This window comes from Heliangelus exortis, chromosome 7 (genome assembly GCF_036169615.1).
Source record: "Heliangelus exortis chromosome 7, bHelExo1.hap1, whole genome shotgun sequence".
Classification (NCBI taxonomy): domain Eukaryota; kingdom Metazoa; phylum Chordata; class Aves; order Apodiformes; family Trochilidae; genus Heliangelus; species Heliangelus exortis.
Window position 1 is genome coordinate 1,711,982 of NC_092428.1, and position 23,069 is coordinate 1,735,050.

Consider the following 23,069-nt stretch of genomic DNA (forward strand, 5'->3'; position numbering starts at 1 on the left):
GCGCCGTGATGCGGGAAGGCAGCGGCTGGGATGGCAGGAGGAGTTTTCAGCCCTTACAGAAAGAGCCCCAGCCTCAAGCTGGCACAGCCAGCCCAGCACTCAGGATTCCTGTAAGCTCATTTTTCCTGCCATGTATTTACAGCAGGGTGAAAGGTGCTGTCCTGCTGTTGCTGTCACCTATGGGATCAGCAGCCACATCGCCTCCCCCCACAGGAAAACGAGGGAGAATTTTGTGCCCCTCGTGGTTCTGTCTCCCATGAATCAGAATTCTGTGGTGTTCCAGCAGAGGACTTCAGGAGAAGTCTTTACACAATTCCAAAAGCTGTACCAAAAACCAGCAGCTTCCTCTGCAGCCTCAGAGCAGCAAGCTAGGTGGGACCTTCTGAAAGCCCAAAGCCCTAAAGGCGCTGGCTAGAACAGCCCTGCAGGAAACCCAAGTGGCAGACAAGCAGGACAAATGTGTTTTCTCATCCTACCCCCTCCTGACTGTTTGTCAAATTCATCTCAGCTTGAGTTTTTAGGCAGGCAAGATGGGAGCCTGTAAATCCAGAAATGGAAGCCTTCAAATCCAGAAAGAGGAGGCTGGTCTCAGTTTCACAGATCTGATGAAGATCTTGTTTGCAGCCTGCTCCCCAGTGTCATCCCACAGCAAGCAAACCCCTGTTCCTCTCCTGCATGACAGGAACAAGGTGCTTTGCTCTGTCACCTGCCTTAAAAGTGCTGGGCATGTGCCTTGCTTCTGGCTTTGAAGAGAGAACAGCCTTGCCCATCACTCTCCATGCCATGGGCAGCATGGAAGGAAAAGGAACTGGGCCTCAGAAATTTGGATGCCACTCTCTTTGCACTACATGGGCAGTGGAAAAGATGGTGTTAATCAATCCACACTGAGGAGAACTCATCAGTGCAAACAAGCCCCTAATGCAGAAGACCCATGAAGCCTTCTGAAAACCCCTCCCAACTTGGCTTGGGACTTGGCTTGACTATGGAACTGTGAAACTTAGGCCAGGCTTGTGCTAGCTGAGCACTATTTGCTCCTAAAACACAGCTACAAACACCTTAAGATTGGTGGTGCTGCTCCATGTGCAGCGTCTGTGAACATTTGGGCTGCCTCAGGTTTCACACACTTTTTGGTAAGGATCTGAATTCATTCCCTAATTTCTTATGGTCCCAATGGGCAGCTCAGCATTTGAAGTTCTTTAAGAGGATGTCAGCCAACAGAGCAGGATTATGAGAAGGAGGTGCAAAAGGCAAAATTTCACTTGAAGCAGGCTCTGCAGCTATTACACACTGATCCTGAAGGCCAAGCTCTTGGCAAGGAGCTAAATATTAAATAAAGAGCAGGGCATCTTTATTGCTAAAAGGAATGGCTACTCCTCAGGCCTGGACAGTTTCAGTGAATCAGAGCAAGCAACAGAAGACAGACAGTAACTACAGTGGGGAGTGTCTAGGAGCTGATAAATCCAAAACAATTCCACAACTTTCACACAAACAAAAAACCCGGGAAGCAAAACAGATTATATCTGAACTTAAACCATCCTGTACTGAAAAACACTACTGATTTTTTCACAGAGGCCCTGATTCTGGGCAGTAATGAGACTTTTAGAGGCTGCTTTCCCAAGGGCAGGAGTCAGCTCTGATCCAGAGCAGCCATTCCACAGTAGATCACTTGCATCTTGTTGCAGTGCTCTGAATCAGAAGGCCAAAAGTGTTGCCTGGGAGCCTGCCAGAAAAACCACGGGTTAACAGCTGCCCATTAGATCAAATCACCTGGGGAACACTGCCACTGAGCTGGCAACATGCTCTGAACTTTGGTCTCGACAAAATATTTCCATAGTTTCCCCCTTATGCCTTGTCTGTAACAAACCAACATCAACACTACCAGCAGGTGCCAGCCTGCATTAATTTAACTGGGCCACTGGTGGCCATCAGCAGCCCCACTTCAGACAGAGAGGGCTGCAGGGCAGGCAAACCTTCCTGCAAAAATCTCTTCATTCTGTTGCCTTCCCAGCTCCCAGTACAGCTGGCACCGTGTGGGAAGGGAGTTTTTGTAAACTACACTGCAGGGGCTCAGGGTGGATAAAATGTCTTATCATGTGGCAAAAGGTTGATTCACCCAGTGCTTAACTGGCCAGCAGTCCTGGCTTTAGATTAAAAGTGCTTCTGCTGATGAGAGAAGAAAGAAATGACACGAAAAATTCTTGTTATGCATCCTGCCCTAGCCCAGTGGCATGTGTTTGGCAACAGTGCAGAATAAAAATATACGTGCTCTGTGCAGACAAACTCATCCTGGCAGATTGAACAGAGATTGCCCCAGGTCTCTGGAGATCTCCTCAATGACAGGCTAGAAAGTGTCCTTCATTATAATGAATCTTACCCAAGCTTCTCTGAAAGCCCAATGCACTCCAAGGTTCACAACTACTCCATCCTGGAGCTGCCTCAGAGAAGCTGAGAGCTGGCAAGGTTCAGGAAGACTGAAAACCTCCTCAGGAGTTCAGCACACCCTCTAGAGAACCCTGAAGAAGTGAATTTGTGCTTCAGGAACCCCTGAGTCCAGTTCAAGTGAAAAAAAAAACAACACAAAAACAACCCTGCCAGCTGGCAACACAGTATTCCTGTCTTGCCTCTTCCAATGATTCCCTGGCTGCTCCTCAGCCTCTGTGGCAAGGAGGAAATATTACCTTCAAGTCCCTGTGCACGATATCATGCTGGTGAATGTGATTCACACTCTCCAGTATCTGATGAATACAGTGGCTGCAAGATAAATGGAGAGAGACACAGAGTTATGCACACAGGCAGACACTTCCCATCTCATCTCAGACCACAAGTTATTTCCCTTACTTGCAGATTTGCCCCATGGACAGTACAAGACCCCAGGCTGAATCCCTTCACCCTGCCACAGCTGGATACCCCCCAGGATGCTGAACATCCCACCCAGCAGGACCACAAAGCCTCTCTCCTACCTCCTGTCACCTCCTCCTGCCTTTCCTCCCCATGACACCAAGCATCTCCCTTGTTCCTTCAGCCAGCAGTGCCCACCCCACACAGGAGACCCCAGTAGCTGCAAACTACAGCAGCCAAGTTTGGGCAAGCAAGACCCAGTCACTCCAGGAAACATTCAGCTGGTCCTGAGGGAAGAATAAACTTTCTGAGAGCAGCAGCAGACTCCCCCAGCACATTCAGGATGGCCACTCCTCAGCACCTGCTCAGTGTGCAAAGCTCCTTTCAGAGCAACATCTCAAGCACTTTGCATGCACAAGGTGCACCCACTCCCACTTGCTGGGTGCCTTTGAAGTTCAGGTCCCATTTAGGGGGTTTGAGATCTTGCAAGCAGGCTCCTTCCCACTCCCTGAAAGCTCAGGGAAAGCTGTGTCTGCCCTCTCCTTGCCCCAGGGGCAGAAGCAAGATGCTATCCACACCTCAGACAGACAGGGGGGCAGACTGCAGGGTGAAAGCATCTTCCCCTCAGCTCCCAAGGGTGGATGTGGAATGGGGCAGGGATTTTGACAACTAACTAGGCAGTAAGCACCCAGATGTGGGCACGGGGGCTGGGTCTGTGTCCTCACTGCAGCACCAGGAGCCTCAGCAAATTCTACAGGGGAACGAACAAGAAATGGCTGAAACACAGGAGGGAAGGGAAACTGGATGCTGGAAAAGATGGGAAGAGGGTGAGGGGAGGAAGAAGAGGGGAGGGGAAGCAGTTGTGCTTGTTACCCCCACCCCTCCAGAGCTGGCAGTGCAATCCTCAGGGTTGGAGTCCATGAATGTCTCCCCGCTCCCAAAACAAAAATGTATAATTAGAACAGAGCCGAGTCGGAGCGAGAGAGATTTTCTGGCCAAAAATGGCAAAAGTGTGAGGTGTCCCAGGCGAGCCAAGCGCGGCGGATTGGCACGGGCCCTGCTCTCCCAGCCTCCTCTGGAATTCAGCTCAGCCTGGGGAGAGAAAGGGAGGAGTTCCACTCTGTCATCTTGGGGGCACTGAGGGACCTGGCCGGCTGGGAGGGCTGAGGACCCTGAGGAAGGCTCCTGAGGACCCTGAGGAAGACTCCTAAGGACCCTGAGGAAGGCTCCTGAGGACCCTGAGGAAGGCTCCTGAGGATCCTGAGGAAGACTCCTAAGGAAGGCTCCTGAGGATCCTGAGGAAGGCTCCTGAGGAAGGCTCCTGAGGATCCTGAGGAAGGCTCCTGAGGAAGGCTCCTGAGGAAGGCTCCTGAGGATCCTGAGGAAGGCTCCTGAGGAAGGCTCCTGAGGATCCTGAGGAAGGCTCCTGAGGAAGGCTCCTGAGGAAGGCTCCTGAGGAAGGCTCCTGAGGAAGGCTCCTGAGGATCCTGAGGAAGGCTCCCAGAGCAGCAGCCACTTCTCCTCTGCCCCTAACCCCACCATGACTGCCCTGAGCCTGCTCACTGCCAGCTCCAGGCAACAGCCACAGGGGGAAGGATGATGAGTGATAACTTCAAAAGGTTCTCATTTTATCAGTCACTCATTTTAACCTCAAAAGGTTAAAGCTTGAAAAGCAGAGATTTAGGTTGGGCATTAGGAAGAAATTCTTTAATTTGAGGGTGGTGAGACACTGGCACAGGTTGCCCAGGGAAGCTGTGGCTGTCTCATCCCTGTCAGTGTCTCAGCCCAGGCTGGATGGAGCTTGGAGCACCCTGGGCTGGTGGGAGGTGTCCCTGCCCATGCAGGGGGGTTGGAAGCAGGTGACCTTTAAGGTCCCTTCCAACCCAAACCATTCCATGGTTCAAATCTTCCCAACTTCAAGGCAGAACACCTTGAGTTCTGCCTGAGATGCTGTGCCTACAACATCTCTACATCCCACTGAAAACCCCTGTGGGGCTCTCAGACCTCTCTGCCAGGAGCACCACCAGAGCCCCCTGGCCAACCCCAGGTCCATGCTGAGACACCTCACTGGGCAAGGCCCAGAAGGCAGGGGCTGTACCCCCCTTCCACAGGGAAAGCCAATCCCCACAGACCCCACAACAGGACCTACATGAACACACCAGCCCATACTCTTCCTTCCTTACCCTCAGTATCACCTTCCTACACCCTGCAGCAGCACTCACTACTCCCTTTCTCACCACTCTCCTCCCATGGCTCCCCAAGTTCCTGCTCCACCCAGGGTTAGGATGGGATAAGAAGATGGATGCAAAATAAGCACAGGTGAAGTGTCACCACCAGGCCACCCCATAGCCCTGCTGAAGCAGAACAGGAGCTGCCTAATCCCAGCTTTGATTCCTAATGCTGCATGTTCAGCAGACACAGGGGACAGACAACATCCTCAGCTACTGCTGCACAAAACCCCCACCTTGCATAAAGCCCAAGGGGACAAGCACAGGCACCTCTGGAAGCTCACACATGGGAGGGAGAGGACAGAGAAGAAGAAAGGGTGTAACTATGAATCTTTCCAGTAATGAAACAGAATGGTTGCTCTTGCATCTCATGCTCCTTATCCCTGTGCCAACCAGGACACCCTGTCACCACCCAGCAGAAAGGCCAGGCAGACAAAGCTGGTGGCAAAGGGTCTCCCAGCAAAGAGCATCCAGGCAGCAGCACCTGCAAGTGGCAAGGGCTGGAGCTGCAGTGGGGCAGGGACAACACTTGATACCAAGAACAGAAAGAGGAACTGTTTATTCCAGACAGAGAGCAAGCGTGTCAAAACAAAGCTGTGCACAGAGCAGCAGTCAGGAAACTCATGCCACTTGCCAACACATGGCACATGCACCAGAAGGGTCTGGAAACAGTCTTCTTACCTGGCATCTGCTTCACTGTAGTATTCTCTGGCAACAATATCCTCAAAGAGCTCCCCACCAGTAACCCTGGAGTGCAAAAGAAGAAGGGAAGTCACAGGGTCTGTGCACATCTCACTCAAGGTTGCATATCATGTGTGTGGCCACCCATCTAGGTCCTTTCCCACAGCCTGCACGGGGAGCTGCAGCAGCAGGGAGCCAGGGCAGAGCCCCACCACCACGTACATCCGTGTGAATCACCCCCCAGGACTTCCACCTCAGCAGCAGTGTCCAGCCCACTGCTGACAAACAGGGCATGACTTGCCCATGATGCTCTATAGAGGGTAGGAGATGCCAGTTTTGGGCAGAACATTCCTTCTTTGACCCCACTGCCTCAGGGATCCAAAACATCCTCCCTATACAGGATTGCTGTCCTGTGCTTACACCTGCTGCCAGGAGCCTCCCTGCTCCACCCTCTCCCACAGAGTCAGTGGATTTTTGTCAAACAGGCCAGAGGTACCTACAAGTCTCAAGAGAGAAAGGGAGAATTCTACTAATGCAGGTGTTTTTTATTCCAGTCTCAGTCAACCAACCCCGTGCCTGTGTCACTGGGGATGCACCAAAGGGAGAGGCAGACAAAAGGCAGACACTTACAGATCAAAGACCAGGTAATGGAAGCCTTCTTCTGAGATACTGTCGTGGAGCCGCACTGCGAAAACACAATCCAGGGATGGAGATTCACCCAGCCTGCAGCAAGCCTGGCACCTCCCAGATCCAACCCGTGCACACCAACAAGTTCTCCCCCCTCAACCTGACCACTCCATGTGCCCTTTTTGCTCTGCCTGTGCTCACCTGGTGACCTCTTTCCTTCTGGTATCTCAAGGGAAGAGGATGGGTGTCCTTCAGGTACACTCCCCCTCCCCAGAGTCCAAACAAACCCTGAGGGGCTCTGCCTGCTGCTGGCTCTCCCTAAGGCTTCAGCACAGTCCTTTCACACCCTCCTACTCTTTCCTCCATGCTCAGGTTTTGCCATCTCTCCCCACCCCAAAATTCAGAGCCAGTTTTTTTGCCTTATTTATCCTAACACCTCTGTTACCACAGACACCTCACCTCACCAGTGGTTACCACTACCACAGCAACATTCCCCTTCTCAGAATTTCATCCTCCTTCAGCTCCCTCATCCATCCTCCTTAGCTCTGCTCCTGTTGCCTCAATTAACCACCAGCTTTTCCCTTCCCTCATCCCCTTTCCCCTGCAAGGCTGGGCAGGACAGGCCCCTAGACCCTGTTTTTTTGGAGTCTCTGGGGCTCTGTCTTTTTCCCCTATTACATATGAGCAGTAACTTTTGTGCCCATGCAGCCAGCACAGTGCCAGTTCCTCCTGTCTGAACCACAACCTCCATTTCTTTGGTGTTCCTTGCACACCTAGGCACTGACTTTAACCCAAGAGGAGAAACTAAGCCCTGAATTCCATACTGCTGCCTACCCCTCAACTTTTTGCATTTCTCCCCTGCTGGAAAGCTTCATTATTTTCAGAGTCACAAGCCTACTTGACTCAATGCCTAAGCCCTCACATCCTGACTAGGACAAGCTGCCTCCTTCACATGACCATCCCCAGTTCTTCCCTCAGCTAAAGCAACCAGACCGAGCCTCAGCCACTACAACACCTTCTAATTGAGTATTGACCAAAGCGACATTATCCTTCTCACCCCTGCAAGAACAACCTTGTTATCCTGCTCTGTCACTTTCACGCTACCTCTGCCTCCCCTTCTCTTCCACAGAAAACACGGGTGACCTGGCCTGACTCTCCCCAAGATGCTGATTTTCTCTCCAGCAGCCCAGGGGTCACTTTGCACCTCTCGGTGGCACCCGACGTCAGCCGCCGTCACCGCCTTGGAAAGGGTTCAAACTACCACTTGGCACATGTTCCTGCCTCATATGGAATAGCTTTTGTAAATCTTCTCAATGCTCTGCTCTAATCCCCCTTCCAACCCTCATTTGCTAAGGCACCCTTTCCACATGCATGCAAACACACACAAATAAACTCAAAACTGAGAGGAGCACAGATGTGCAGAGGCCACTGTCAGGACGCTGCCTAAAAGCATTTTATTCTTCTTTTTCTTATTCTTATTCTTCTTGCCTCTACTTTCCTACATTTCCCCTGCATTTCTTTACAAGCTCCCTGGGCTTGTCCCTTGGCCAATTTCCTTCCCTTAGCATTTCTCCTGCATCTCACCCACAGGGCTCTGGAAGGAGCACTCCACACAGCATCATGCTGCAGGCAAGCAAGCACAGGCAGAGCACCAGTGCTGCAGGTGTTTCAGGCACAACATACTGTTCCTACAGCACAAAAACAAGAGATGTTGTCACCTTGAAGAGCTATGTTCCCCAAACTGTGCACAGCAAAAAAGAAAAATTGTCTTCTAAGTAAGCTGTTTCAGTTGGCTTTGCAAGAATGTCAATGCAATACAACCTTGTGTTTATCAGAAAACTCCCCTCCTGAGTACTTGGGGAACAGAAGAATTACAAAAATGGGAGAAAGGAAGAAGGGTATTTCTAGGAGAAAAAAATCCCATTCAAGACTGGGAACAAGATGGGATGTGGTTGAAACAGACACTTGGATTGCCCCGTGCAAGGCAGTTTGCACTCCACTGCACAAGATTATCTGAGGTGACTGCAGGACACGGGCACACAAACAAGAGCTGATGCCCAGAACATGGGCACAGGGCTGTGAAGGGGCCTTCTGAAGAGGAAACAGATGGAGAACCTTCAAGAGAATCCAAATGTGGCAAGAAAGGGCACGTCTGGTGATGCTCGGTGTGCATTCCCCTTCCTCCGGGCACCTGAGAGGTCATGGGAGCAGTGCAAGGAACACCAAGAAGAGAGGAGAAGAGCAGGACTGAAATCCTGAGAGAGGAGGAGCAGAGGCACCAGCAGGCAGAGGAGTGGCTGTGAAGAGGGAAAAGCAAAGCCATCTGCAGCAGGAATGGGGAACACCAAAGGATGAACTTCACCCCAAAGACACGGGCAGCAAATTACATCAGAAAATAAAAGCCAGAGGAGCTGGTTGGTGAAGTTTCTTGGCCCCCAGAAAAGCAATTTTATCAGATCTGTTATGAAAAGGGAAGGAAATAGCAAGTCAGCTGGCAGAGGTTGGCAGAGGCAGCCTCAAGGACAGTAAAGCACTGTGTTGTGTGACCTTAGGTGGGGAACCGTGAGAGGAGGATGAACACTGGCACTGTCCATCACCCTGGGGCTGCACAGCTACAGGAGCAGGACACAGGTCTTGAACTGAGCAAAGGAGCTGCTGCTTCACCATGGCCAAGAGTGGTGCTGGCACCAAACCTGCCCATTATTTCATCTGCTGAGGTAAGAAAGCTCAGGGAGCAACAGTAGGACAGCAAAGCCCAGGAAAGGTATAAGGAAAGGTGACAGTGGGCACCACCACCCTGCTCAGAACAGGTTCTGAGCAACAGCTGAAAGCATCAGGCTTAGAGCACGGAGTGGGCAGCCGTGAGGGGAGTCAAACAGGATTAAGGAAAGTCTCAATATACCAAAACTCTTGTGACTTCCATTCCAAATTCATACCCAGGCTGACGGGAAGAAATAAAACCAGCAGCCAGCAGCAGAAAAGCAAGAGCACCCAGTGCATTTTCACCCTAACATTTTGCTTACCTACCCTCCTGCAGAGCTTTCCTGAGCAGCAGGGAGACTGCAATCAGCAGCTCTGATGCTGTGGTTCACTCTGCTGATGCACGAGTTAGATTGCTCTTCAACACAATCCTAACAACCAGGGACTGTCAGCTTAAAAACATCAGCTGCCTTTTTCAAAACTATTCATCCAGCCTGGGAAATGACATGCATTCAGAAATAACTCCACCACCTCTAGCTCACATCAAGGATAAAAGCGTTTTTAAAGTTTCTTGGCCCCCTCTTGACTCATAAATATGATCCACATTGCATCAGCATTCATCATAAAGATACACAAACATCTGATCCCTCCACCTGCCAGACAAGACAGAGCCCTCTTTGCTTTAAAGATGCCCTAGGTGAGTGTCCTCCACCCAAAGGCAGGACACAGATCTTGAAAGAACAGTTCCAAGAGTGGGTTCCAGGAACCCAAGTTCTGGGCAGTCCCCTCAGACATTTTCCCATTAAAGGAGCCCATTTTTTCCCCAGGCTGTAGGCACTGCCACACATTTAACATCTCCATGACTAAAGGAAAGCTTCCACCCAGCACTTGAGCAGACACCACACAGGTTGCTCAGACTTGGGTAACCTGCTGAGACAAGAGGGTGAAAAATGTAGAAGCTGGAGGGTAAAGGATTCCCCAAAACTGCCTCCCCATGATAAAGGAGAATGAAATATGAAAGTACTCATCCAGGTTTTCTTCACAAATATTACAGAACCCTTTTGTTATCTCTCACCAGAGGAGCAGTGATGTCCATGGCCAGTGCAGCAGGGTAGACAAGTGCAGACACCACAAAAATCTCCAGTCCCAGCTACAGGGAAGTTGCACAACAGCAACACAGGCTCTTCCAAATGATGAGCAAACTACAAAAGAGCCCAGTACTTGCCAAGGAACTTGATCTCACTCTATTCACCAGAAGATGAATTAGATTATTTCTGTTGACTGATTCTGCTGCCCAGAAGCAGTGATTCAAACCAGATTTCCCTCCAAGCCAAACACCCTTAACAAAGGGATGTAGGAAATCATTCCCACCACGCACACTCAGGGTCACCTGATGGCTGCTCCCATGCCAAAGGTCTCAGATGGATGAAAGAGCCCACAAGGAGAGGAGGGTAAGAAAGAAAAGAGAAGCAAGTCAGACAACGAGGCACTAAATCAGTTACAGGAAATGGCCAAAGATTTGACCCAAGGTTTTAGTCAGAGCACTGAAAAAAAGCCCCATCCCCACAAAAAAGAGAGGGCCTGCAGAGTTCCCAAGCACATCTAATGCTCAAGTCTCACAGATACCTTCAAAAATCATCAATAAAGCCCCACAGCACTAGCAAGCAATGCCAGAACAAATTTTTCCTAACGTTCAATCTAAACGTACCCTTCGAATCTAAATCTGATCTTCAAGAACACAGAAACATCTCCTGCCAAAGCACCAGTTGGTCAGTCAGCAGCAAGTGTGCACCAGCACCTGGATGGTTATCCCCAAGAAGCACACAGATTCTGGGAGAGATAAGCAGTGGTGTCAGGGGAACATCTTGATGAAACAACGTTTTTAGCAGGACTCATAAAAAAAGCCTAATTTTCCTCATTTACAGCCCTGAGTTTGGTCCTGCAGTGGTAACTCCACCAAGAGTAATGAAAAACCACTACCACAAACTGACCCTCCCCTTTTCAATGCCCACCTGTAACCCTGTAATGTAACCCTGCATGGCTGAAGGGCTGTGATGCAGGACTGCCCAGAAGACACCACCTCACTAACTGGTTTAAGCATCCTTTTCTTCCCTCAACCTCCCCTCCAGCCTCATCCTCTGGAAAATGCTCTTATCTGAGCAAGAAGAATCCTCCACAAAGGTGGCCTTTGGAAAAAATAATAAACAGCAGAAAAACAGGGAAACCAAACCATCCTTTTCCCCTTGAAAAAACCTCAGATCTTCAAAGCTGCCTGATGCCAGCTACACAAACTATTTTCTGTCTTGTGTGGGTGTGTGCCTCAGGTCTGAGGCCACAACACAACCCAGAGCATTTGCAAAGAGCCTGACACCCCAGTGAGTGACTCAGGGGACCATTCTGCAGTTACTGAACCTACCAGCAGCTGGGTACCAGGAGGTGAAGCACTTTTTAAGAGCAGCTGCTGTGAACACTCCTCTGCCTGCTGTTTTCAGTGGAAATCTTGCCTCAAGACCAGAACTTCAAGCTGATCCTTCAAAGTGTTTCAAAACCCTCATGTGCACACAGTTCATGGCTTAGAAAGAAGTGCTGTTAAGAAGCTATGATATCAACTACAGAAAATCAGGCATTCCAGTGGGAAACCACACCAGAGTCACAGCCATGCCATGTGGTTTGCATTCCCTGCCTGAATGAAGTGACCCTGCACAGGCAGCCACAGCTCTCTGATGCCCCAACGTGATAGGAAGCAACTGAGCAGAAAGGGGAAAATCTCCCTCACCACAAACTGCACCCTCCCCATGACCTCTGCAAAGTGCTGCTGAGTCACCCAAGGCAAGACTGGGGACGGAAGAGTGGAACTGAATCATGAAGTAAGCAGCAGAGAGCTTTCCATTTTCATACAAATCCACCTGAAGTAGAGGCACGTAGAAAAGACATGGAAAAGCAACAAGCACCTCATTTTTAAAGGGTCAGTTGGTGCTGGGATCACAGACATTATCCCCTAGAGGTGACCCACACCTTCCATGCCACTCTAGCTGCCATTATTTATCCTTTTATTCTCATGTCAAGCAAAAAAAGCCAGGAGTATTTATTCCTAGCCCGTGAGTCCTGGGTGAACACTGTCCTGTATCCCCCATCCACAGCAAGGAGTGGGCCAGCTCAGCCCTTGCTTGGAGCAGGCAGGCTCCTGGAACACTGGATGGTTCTGGAAAGCTGTTGCAAAAGGTGAGTACACGTCAAAGCAAAGTCACAGCAAAAGTGAGTGCACGGGCAGGAGAAGAATTTCAAGGGACAGCTCCTGGTACCTTCCCTTTGCAATTACTGCTTAGGAAGAGGTGACATGGGCTGAAATGTGCTTGCTCCTAAATACCAATGCTTTTTGCCCTTAGTGACAGCCCTCAAGCTACAGGGTAGGGTAATCTTGTCTCCTAAATCTAGGTTCCCTGCTGCTCCTGGCTGCAAAGCACTGGGATATTATGGGAACTTAGAGGACACTATTAGCCAACCAACTCTGCACCAACACACATCACCTGCTGTGATTATATCATATTTGGGGCTCTCAAATTAAGTTGCCTGTGTTGCAGTAGCTGCAGCAGAGCCAGCACCAGGCAGCAGAGATTTCTGATTGTCTCCTGGGCCACGGTAATTGCAACAGAGTAAATCTTTCATATAGCCTTAGTAGTGCAAACTCCAAAGTGTTCTGGGATCTTCTAGACAGAAGAATGCTATTTAAAGGTCAGCCACTCATTAGAAACAGCCCCAGCTTTACTTTCTAGCAGTTCCCCAGCAGACATCAGACACTTGCCTGGATCATGGAGAAAGGGGGAGGCAAGAGATGCCACGAGGGGCACGTTTCAAGGGACAGGGCATGCCAAAAAAGAAGTGGAATAAAACTGGGGGCTAAAACCTGTCTGATGCCCTCCTCCAGAGAGATTCCCCAACGTGCCTGGAGATGCTGAAACTACAGAACCAAACACAGAGAGCCTGGCAGACTGCAAACTGAGCACCAGCAGCCGTGGCAGCCCAAGTGACAAGCGAAGTGACGCAGATGGCTCCCACCCACCCTCCGCTTCCCCAGCTGCTCACCAGCCCCAGGAGCCAAGATGGGATTTGTCCCACCACCTCCCCAAAGCCTGGCTGCCTGCCAGGATGCTTCCTGCATGCTTCCTATCACTCCGAAGGCCCTGTCCCACCAGGAGCCCAGCACCAACCTGGCCTGCCTGCGAGCTGGGTGCTCAGCTCCCACCCCAGCTGTTTCCCTAATTCCATTAAACACGCAGCATTCAGCTGCAGCTGCTCAGGCTGCTTCCTAAAGGACTCTCCTTTTAATTAAAAATTTGCTATTAAAAAGCATTAAATTGTGTAATGCAAATAATCCTCTAGAAATAATCTGTTCCAGCAGCTAATGACCAGCTTTGTTAAAGCAGTAACCAGCAGGACAGTTAGCTAACAGGACACAGCGTGCTGCTGCTGACCAGTCCCTTAGGACTCTTCTCCCTCCTCTTCCTCCTCTTCCTCCATCCTCACCTGACACACAGAGGTTACAGGATGCTGGAGCTATAGCATCTTGCTGGAAACACCCCGAGCCCACAGCACTGCACACCAATTCCCACTTTTAAAGCTTTGGGAAGTGGAAGAGAAGGAAAGGCTTCTTAACACCAAAGGGCTGCAGGTTCTGCCAGGACAGCCAAGAAGTAGGAAAAGGCACACACACACACAGAGGAGGTTGGGATTTTTTCCCTTGTAACCTTTAACACTCACTGTTACCTTTTTAACACTCAGGCCCTAAAAGAATGAGGTAAAAGCAGCATCCTTTCTGCCACACCAGCTGCCAAGTCAGAGGAAACTCCTCTCTGCACAGAAACTCACAGCCCTGCTAGAAGCTTGTAGGAAGAACAGAAACTTCCCTGCTCAGAAAATGGTCCTTCTGCAGAGGTAAAAAGGAAAAGTGGGAAAAAAAAACAAAAAAGGAAACACAAAGTATTTGTTTAAAAGCATTTTGGTGCCAACTAAATGTTATTTTTCCTTCGGTTTTGCAGTGTCTCTTTAGAAAGGCTGAAGTTCAGCACACAAGAGGCAACATTTAATATGCCCTACTTAAACATTAAGTGAGCATCAGCAGGAATATTTCTTTCTCTCCTGACAGAGCAACCATGACCATCCAGAACTGTTGTTAATAATTTCCCATTATCCGTGCAGCAGATAAGCAAAGTACGTTTGATAACCACTACTATTATACAAGAGCTTTTTCTAAAAACAAAAAACCAAAATACCCAAATAATAAGCAGCCAACTTCATTGGTATCTCAAAGAAAATACACAGAGAAGACCTAATTTCTTATAACAAAATAAGAGACAGGGGCTGCTTGAGCACACTGAGTCTACCCATCATCACTTTTTTTTTTTTCTTTTAAGGGATTTGCTTGCATTAGATAAATCTTACAGCTAAAAAGATGAATAATGGCACCCAAACTCCTCTCTAGCACAGACCACAGAGACACACAGAATTAATATACCCCCTGTCAAGGAAGAAAATGCAATTGTTACTCCATTCCCAAATTGCAAGGGATCATGGAGAAACATTTTTCTTAAAACTACAGGAAAGGCTATAGGCAAGAGGAGGGAAATGAAGGAGAAAACAGGGAGAGGTAAATAAACAAGTTAGTGAAGAAGTAACTGACAGAACCAGGGAAATAAAAAGCTGAACTGCTTGGACTGTTGGGGAACCTCCTCTCAGCCAGCCCCACAGGGGCACTCACCTAAATCCCTGAAAGAGCAGGGACTGCAAAAATAAAAATAAAAATATAATAATAAATAAAAAAAAAAAAAAAAATAAAAATATAAAAATAAAAAAGTATATAAAAACTTAAAGCTTAAAGGCTGAAACTTGCCAGCAGGAATGCATTCTAGCTGGTGTTCTCTTTGGGACTTTTTTTTAGTGTTTGGTTGTTGAGGTTTTTTTTGTATAGATTTTTTTTTTTGATGGGTTTGGTTTGGTTTGTCTTTGGTTTTCTTGGTGGTGTTTGTTGTTTTGTGGGGTTTTTTTGGGGGGTGGGAGTGGTGGTGATGGTGTGGAGGAGAAAAAGGAGAGCAGGTTGAAGGCATAAGGCCAAGAACATAACTGTTTGGCCTCCTAGAAGCACAGAGACAGCTCCATGACACTTCCAAAGTAAAGCTGCTCAGTACCCCAGCAAGCTCTTCCTAGAAGGTCTCTTCCCTCTGTCCCAGCTCTGCTCCAGCAGCAGAAAACACAGGGCAGGAGCTAGAAAGAGCATCCCACTTCCAAATGACTGAACTTCCACAGGGCAGCAAGCTTGGCCAAACCACTGGAGCATCCCCAGCATTTTAACTATTCTTTGCACATCTCATCCCCTCTGTCCCAATTGCAAAGGCAGTCTGGATGGCTGCAGCCAAATGAAAACAAGGAAATCTGCTGTTTACAGCAAAACACAGCCTACAGGGGTTTTTTCCCCCCCCCCCTTGTTCTCTAAGGAAGCAATTCAAACCTCCTGTTAAAGAAAAGGTGCTGGGAAAACATCCCCAGTGGCAGCAAGCAAGAGGGGAGGAAAAAAGTGAGGGCCTGCTTCTCAAGAGTAGTATCTCCAAATGAGGAGTGAGCAAGCCTTGGCTGAGAGCACTAAAACAAGAAATCCAGTGTAGGTAGGGTCAGTGCACCCTGCTTCTTACCCAGGTTAGTGAGGAATAGGCTGGGATTCTCCAGCTGGGAGACATCCTTCGTGGTCCTTGCAGCAATTCACATCCCAAAATCATCCTTTAAGGACCTACAAAACTGGAGGCTTGGATCTAAATATTCCATCAAAATCACTGCCAGCAGACAGAGGTACCAGGAGGACAGATCACTTGTCAAAGGAACTAAAACTCAACTGGGGGGAAAGAAATCTTTCTAGTTCACAGGAGATTTCTCTACCATTTTATCCCCACTTTAAATAAGGTCAGGTCCAAAACTGTGCTTTATCCTGAGAGAAGCCAACAGATAGGCTTTAAAATACAAAGAATTCAAGTGCAAGTATATTTTGGAGAGGAAGTCAGGAAACCTGCCTTTTTCAGGAAAAACCTGAAAAAGCAATAATTCTGATAGATGCTGAGGACAGCACTTCACTACTGCTATAAATCCCCTCAAAGAAATTAACTCTGAAGCAGTTCAAGCAAAGGATGTGAAGGCAGAAATCAGAAACAGAATTTGGCTGTGGCTCTTGGGCTACTACAAGCCTTTCTTAAAATAAGTGGTCTTATTACTCTGGGCCTAACTGCATGCAGCAAAGGCTGCCATGAGCTGGGACACAGTGACAGACCACAAGTGCTCAGTTTCAACTATGAACAAGAGATATTCAGGAACTACTTTTGTCCAGTTGGGGCTAAAAACATCTAAGAAAGAGGCCAGGCCATCTGGTGACAGATCCAAAGAGGAGGCACACATTCAGACTGGCACAGCAAAAAAAAACCTAGGAGGAGAAAGGCAACACCTAATGACATGGTGGGCAAGGCATGGGCAGGCTTCAGAGTGCACTGAACAAGCCACAGAAATGAAACCCTGAGTAGTGAATGAATAACTTAAAAATAAAATATACAAACAAACCACTAACAAACCCATGAACAACAAAACCTAATGGGGAAGTCAAGTTCAAAATCTGCAGAATTCTCCAGGATTGGTGCAGTCCTGCTCCTACAGCTCACACTGAGGCAACACACCAAGTATTCATCCAGAGGAGTTTACAGCACAGAATGGCAGTAATTAGGTAATTACTCACTGCTAATAGGTATTTCAAGGAAAAAATCCCAACCTACCACTATGTCAGAACAACATGTTTCCCTTCTATGACAACGTAACAAGTCCAAGGCATAAGGAGGCAGCAGTGCATGCAGCATCTGAATTTCAGCAAGGCTTCTGACAGCATCTTCTGTGTTATTTCCATAACCAATTTAGAAAAAAATGTCTCTTCAGAACTAGCTTCCAATGGTCTATGCAAATCACTGAAACAAACAGACTCAGATTTGTCACACTCTCACACTGGAGCAATGCATCAAGTGCTATCTTCTGTCCAGAGTCCAACAATATTCAACACAGCTACTAATTCCCTAGAGGATGCAACATGTGGCATTGTTATTCAAGATCACATCACAGGGGGGAGAGCTGCCACCCTACCATGCTAGCAGAAAATAAATCAAAATGGTCTCAACAAATGAAAACCACACCCAGAGAGAGGATTTCTTCCCACTTGTTCTCATGCAGACAAACATAACGATTCGATAGGAATCCTCATCCATACAAGATGGAAAATTGTTTTACTTGCCAGCAGCTCAGAAAGCAGCCTGCAACATGAGTCAGAGCAAGAATGTGTCAGAAAAATGTGCAGCAACAAGACACTGAAATGGCAAGTTTCACAGGTCAGTGTACCAAACAAGAGGATCTTTGGTAGGACAGGTGAAGCAATTCTTTGCCCTCTAATCAGCTCTGACACGGGGTTGGAATCTTATGCCAAGTTTAGGGAATCACATCTCTAGAAAGATATGAAGCAACTGGAGAGAGTCCAGGAAAGGGGAAAAAAAATAGAAAGAAAGAAAGAAAAAAAACCTGGAGGTCTAGAAAACATGATGTATGAGAAAAGATTGAAAGAACTGGGTTTGTTTAGTCTGAAGAAAAAAAAAAGACTAAAAAGAGACGTGATAACAGTCTTCAAATATGTAAAAGATTGTTACAAGAAAGAAAAACTGCTTTCCATATATACTCCAGATAGAACTAGAAACAACAGGCTAAGTAAATTATGGTTCTTCTGATGTCTACCTGACAGAAAAATTAAACATCTGAATGACTGCCACTAGGGGCTGTGGAAGCATTAAAGGTTTTTAAGAACAAACATGCCTGGAAACCAGCCAAGTATAAAAGGTTTTCACAGGGCTGCTGAATGGACCCTATGACTTTCCCAGTTCTTACACAACACACTTTGATTCTGTGTTGTAGGCATAAAATTTAATTCCTTTATTGCTATCTGTGATCACCTGTTAACTTTAAAATGATTTATCTCTTTCTCTTAAAAGAAAAAAAAAAAAAGTTCTTTCTTGGAGGACAAGAAATGCAAGAACCACTGATATTCCCCCAAACTGTCTTTTCCAAAGCACAACAGAGCAGAAGACAAGCACTGACAGTCATTACAGGTGAGGAACAGGCTGTAGAACTGCACTAGGAACATGACAGGTTTCTTTATTTTGGGGAAGTTTACTAATGAAAGTGACTTTCCTCTTGTGTGTAAGATTTACTCCAAGAGAGACCTGGCCAGAAAAAGATGTAAGAAACAATAAAAAGGAGAGATGATGTTAAAATAAAATTACATCAACTGCTAAACTAAGTGCATCAAGCCTTAGGGAGCAAATGAAGCTCAGTTATTCTAAAAGTTGCCAAGGAATAAAGAAAGAAATAAATTTACCAGCCAATATATTCAGTAGTGCAAATTTCTGTGGAAGGTGGTGCCACTGCTCCTCTCACACTGCACCTCCACAGCCCCATTCTGATGCCAAACACCTCCTTCTGCTTGCAAAGCTGCTACTGAGGTTCCTTACATTTTGTGAGGCCCTGAGCTTGTGGAAAATTGCTTCTTCATCACTTTGGGCAGAGGCTACAGATGGTAGTCCACAGGGTATGCTGTTAGGCACCTTTCCTCTCCCAAGATTTTAGAGGACAGGAGAAAATGATCGTGAAGCTGAAAGTCAGGAGGCCAAGAAGATGCTCTTAAAAAGTTACCTACTCTTACAGACAGGGTTCTGCAGAAAGAAGACAATGAAATGCACTGCAGGTTTGCCTGAGGGTGGATTGGTTGAAGGTGGAAGTTTGGTATTTTTTAATGTTTCCTTAAATAAATTAACTCAAATTAGACATTTGCATAAATAAAGTGTCTAGGATCCTAGCTAAGGTCCTAAAAAGATTATTAATGGTCCAATTTTTTGCTCAAAGCAAATTCCAGCAATGTGAAATTTCTCTGACAGAAAAAGCTTAGGACAAACTTCCATGGTGCTCTGGAACTAGATAAAATCCATGCCCTTTCTTTACAGTTCAGCAAATAATGTAATGTACTAGTTTGAAGTTGTGCCTTATTTTTGCTTCTTCCCGTATTTCTTGACCAAACTATTCCCTTTATTCAATTACATATTTTTTTAAATTTTTTTTTTTTTGGACCACTGCCATAACAGGCAATTTGGTTTTGGCCTTTTGTTTTGATTTTGTTTTTTTTAGAGTAAGCAGCCACTGCAATGAGAAGAGCTGACATATTAACCCATCCTCCTTCAACTCTGGGCATGTCACTGCGTGCAGCTTTTTAAATGAATATGTCAAAAAGTGCCAAGAAGAGGAAACTGAAGAGGAGAGTGGGGAAAATGAAGACAACCTCTGGCTGTCACTGCTGGATGTCAAATGAGCAGACAAGAGCTGTGCATCACCCAAGCAGCAGGGACAGCTCTGCACGGGTGAGCAGGTGCCAGCACTGCACGTTCTGGTGCACAAGATGCTGAGGGAATGGGTCAGGGTGAGCTGCAGAATTTACCAAAGGGAGAAACTGAGGTAATTTCAACAGGTAAGTTCAAAGAATTGCTGTGGACATTCAGAAGTTACTGATGAGGCACACTCCTCCTCTCCCACCCCCTCCCAGCCCTCAGAACCCTGGGAGCTTTACCAATATTTGGATGCTTTAGAAGTCGGCAGATTCGAGCTTCACGTTCCAGTTTCTGGTGATCTGCAAGAGAAGGAGAAAGGAGGCAGTAAGCACCACAGCTCTGAAATAAGCTCTTCTTCATCTTCAGAGACAGGAACACAGTGACCCAGAAGAAAAACAGAGGGCTTGGAAGGGCTGGGAACTGCTGGGACACAACTGACCCCCAAAACCTCAGAGCCATTTCAGGGGATGCTGCAGAGACCTCTGCTTCTGCTGCAGAGCAGCAGACCCTCCCTTCTTGGATTCCAAGTGACTCAAAGACAGCAACCTCACCCAAATATCCAAAACCACTTCCAGTGACATCCCTGCTGACACTTCACCCCTTCTCCAAGGCCAGAGAGGAGGAGGAAAACTCCCTGAAGAAACAGCCCCTGTGAACTGGGAGGAGGACCTGCTGCTGCCCCAGAGACACCCTGGGGATGAAAGGCAGAGCAGGAGGGAGAAACACAGAGAAACACAGAGCTGCTGCTGCTGCTGCTGCTGCACAGCCCTCCCATGAAGAAGGGAACCCTGCCAGCTCCAGTGGACTGGAAAGGTAACCAGACTTCAGTGGCCATGGACAGCCTTGCTGCTGCAGTGCTGATCAAGCACTTGGAGATCTCCAGGCGAGAAGTTCTGCCCAACTGCTAAGTCTGCTTATTCCTGCCCAAAGGCAACATCAGTGTGAGCACAGCTGTCATCTGGAGGAAAGAAAACAAAACGAAAAAAATACCGAGGACAGTAAAAAAAAAAATGTTTTCTCCTCCCTGGAAATGTAACACACACAAGGGCAAGGAAAGGAGGAGGAGGCAGAGCAACTCTGCCCGTGTCAGCTGAGAAGCAGTGGCCTTCCAACTGCTGAGGCTTAGACAGGAGATTTTTCATTATGGCAATGATAAAGTCCTGAACTCTCACTAAGTTCCCATCCTCCCAAGTGAAATGCTCACATCAGGCAAGCACAGCTCCACTGAAAGGATCTGAGGGAGGGAAATCTTGCAGGCAGCTCCAGCAGTTGCTCAGCTCTAGACCTCTGGGGCTGCAGACGCCTAGGAGAGAGGTAAGAGGCTGCCCTTCTTCCCCAGCCCAGCTACCAAAGCAACACAGCAATGAGAAGCAGCAGTCCCCAACCCCTCCTGACACTTCTTCTGTAGTAGATCTTGAGCACATAGGCCTGAAAATGCACCTCCTCTGCATCCCCTGAGACACAGAGGGCTTTTCCAGAGGGGTGAAGCAGGACATCTGGCTCACTGGGCTACTCAGCCCAACAACTGATAGAGATGCAGCATCCTCCAAATTGATAGGAACTCCAGTAGAGACCCACTTCACACCCCACTGCTCTGCCTGAGAACACTTCTGCAGCTCCCTGGGCTCTGCAGTCTTTCCATCCCTTGGTCAAGGAAGGCTCTGGGCAACTGTTCTTGTCCCCATGAGCAGAAGAGGGAGACTGAGCCAGATCCCAGCTCAGAACATTTTTCTCTCCCGGGCTGGGAATTGCAGCTCAAGGCACTGCAGGATTTCTGTCTTCTTTCCCACTGCTGAACTGTAGAAAATGTCCCAATTAATATTTTATAGGGCTGAGATGTGCTTACATCCTCATCTGCTACTGGCTCAGGGATGGGGGAAGGTAAATTACTCCTTTCATCTCTCCTTTGTTCTCAATCCTGGAAATTATTGTTGTTGTTGCATATATTTTACAGTTCTCTGCCAGAACCACTCCAATAAAGTCACAGGCAGCAAGAAAGCCTGGAGAGCTTCCACACTCCTGAGGCCTTGGTGCAGTGCAAGCATTTGCTGCATCACCCAGGGAGGGCTGGAGGTGGTTTGGCTTCTCCTCTGAGCAGCATCTCTCCCAAATAAAAGTTTTACAAAAAAACCAGCTGCGAGGTAACGGGGCTGTGCCACCCAGACCAGATACTCCCAGCAGGACAAGAGTTGAGGATCAACTCCCCCCCCCCCCCCCCAGCCCAGCCTGCAAAATTCCCCACTTATCCCCCCCTCCCAGCTCTATTTGGAACTCCTAGAGAAGGGGATCCTTCATCCCACCCCCCGGATCACGTTGCCCTGGTGCCCCCTTACACTTGCTGAGAATCCGTTCCCAAACCCAAGGACACGGGGAAGCAGAGAGCAAAAACAGCTGAGCAAAGGGGGAAGGAGAGGTAAGAGCTCACCACGTGCTGCTCAGGCCTGCCAGCCAGGACAGACAGCTGACAGGAGAGGAGCTCAACCAAAATGACATAACCATCCAAATGCCAGGGGGAGATGTAAATCAAGAGCAATTGCTCTCCTGAAACCCTACACCCTGGTGGGGAGGGAGGAGCGGGCAGGGCAGCCCGGGGATCATGGGCAGCAGCCACACCAGAACTTGTGACAAGAGGTCAGCACCCCAGGCTCCATCCATCCATCCATCCATCCCTCCATCCCTCCCCTCCAGCACCACACAGCCTGGCTGGGGACCAGAGGAGGAGCACAGAGCTGTGGGTCACAAGGTACAGGAAACTATTTCTGGGCAGGGGGGAAGGCATACCACACTCTTCTGTCTCCAGGGCAACAAAACAGCCCAACTCAAGCACAACTGGCAGAGGGAAGCAAGCACACTCCCGAGCCCGGGAGCACCAGCCCGCAGCAAGCAGCCACCACAACCCGGAGCAGCAAAAGGTCAGGCTGGGCAGGTTCCCTGCCATGGGGCCTGGAGGATCATCCCCTTCCTGCAGGATGAGCACCCTAAATGCACAAGGGTCAGACACCTAATTGCAATTTCTCCACCTCTCTCTGGGTGTAACCAAGGTTATTCCCAGCAGGACACAGGAAGAAAGTCCCGGGGTCCAGCAGAGCAGCCAAAGGCTGGGCCCTGAGCTCCTTCCTACACACAGGCTCATCAAACCTTAAAACCCCAAACTGTTCTTAACTCTATTAGGATAATGATGACAAGAAGATAGGGGCTCAGACCCCTGCCTTACCACGAGACTGCAAAGCAAATAATTTCTCCTTCCCCTGACCAAAAGCTGAAATTATTTCTGCAAGCCATCCCTGGAGTGAAGGTCTTGATTCCTGAAGAGTACACCTCCTACCTACCACAAACACAGTGACACATCCTCACTGACCTTACAGGATACCAGGCCTGGCACCTGAGGAGTTTTTTCCCACCTTTTCACAAATTATGCAAATCAGCCACCATTTCCCTAAAAAACACAGTATATCCTTTAGAAAATATCAGGGGTCGTGTTCCAAGTGATAAATACAGCCATACATACACCCACAGAAGTTACTCCAAAAGTTAGTTATCCTTCCTGTTAAAATTT

General features: G+C 48.2%; 1 protein-coding gene across 13 annotated transcripts in view; it reads right to left on the bottom strand.

The window, feature by feature from the left end:
* Positions 1–23,069, bottom strand: part of CAMK2G (calcium/calmodulin dependent protein kinase II gamma) — a 109,664-nt gene that overhangs the window by 42,756 nt on the left and 43,839 nt on the right. For all 13 annotated transcript variants that reach the window (XM_071748206.1, XM_071748207.1, XM_071748205.1 and 10 more), the window contains exons 3-6: positions 19,753–19,812; positions 6,378–6,432; positions 5,748–5,813; positions 2,679–2,751 (exon numbers count right to left, since the gene is read on the bottom strand). In XM_071748206.1, coding sequence (XP_071604307.1) covers positions 2,679–2,751; positions 5,748–5,813; positions 6,378–6,432; positions 19,753–19,812 — 254 coding nt within the window. The remainder of the gene's footprint in view (positions 1–2,678; positions 2,752–5,747; positions 5,814–6,377; positions 6,433–19,752; positions 19,813–23,069) is intronic.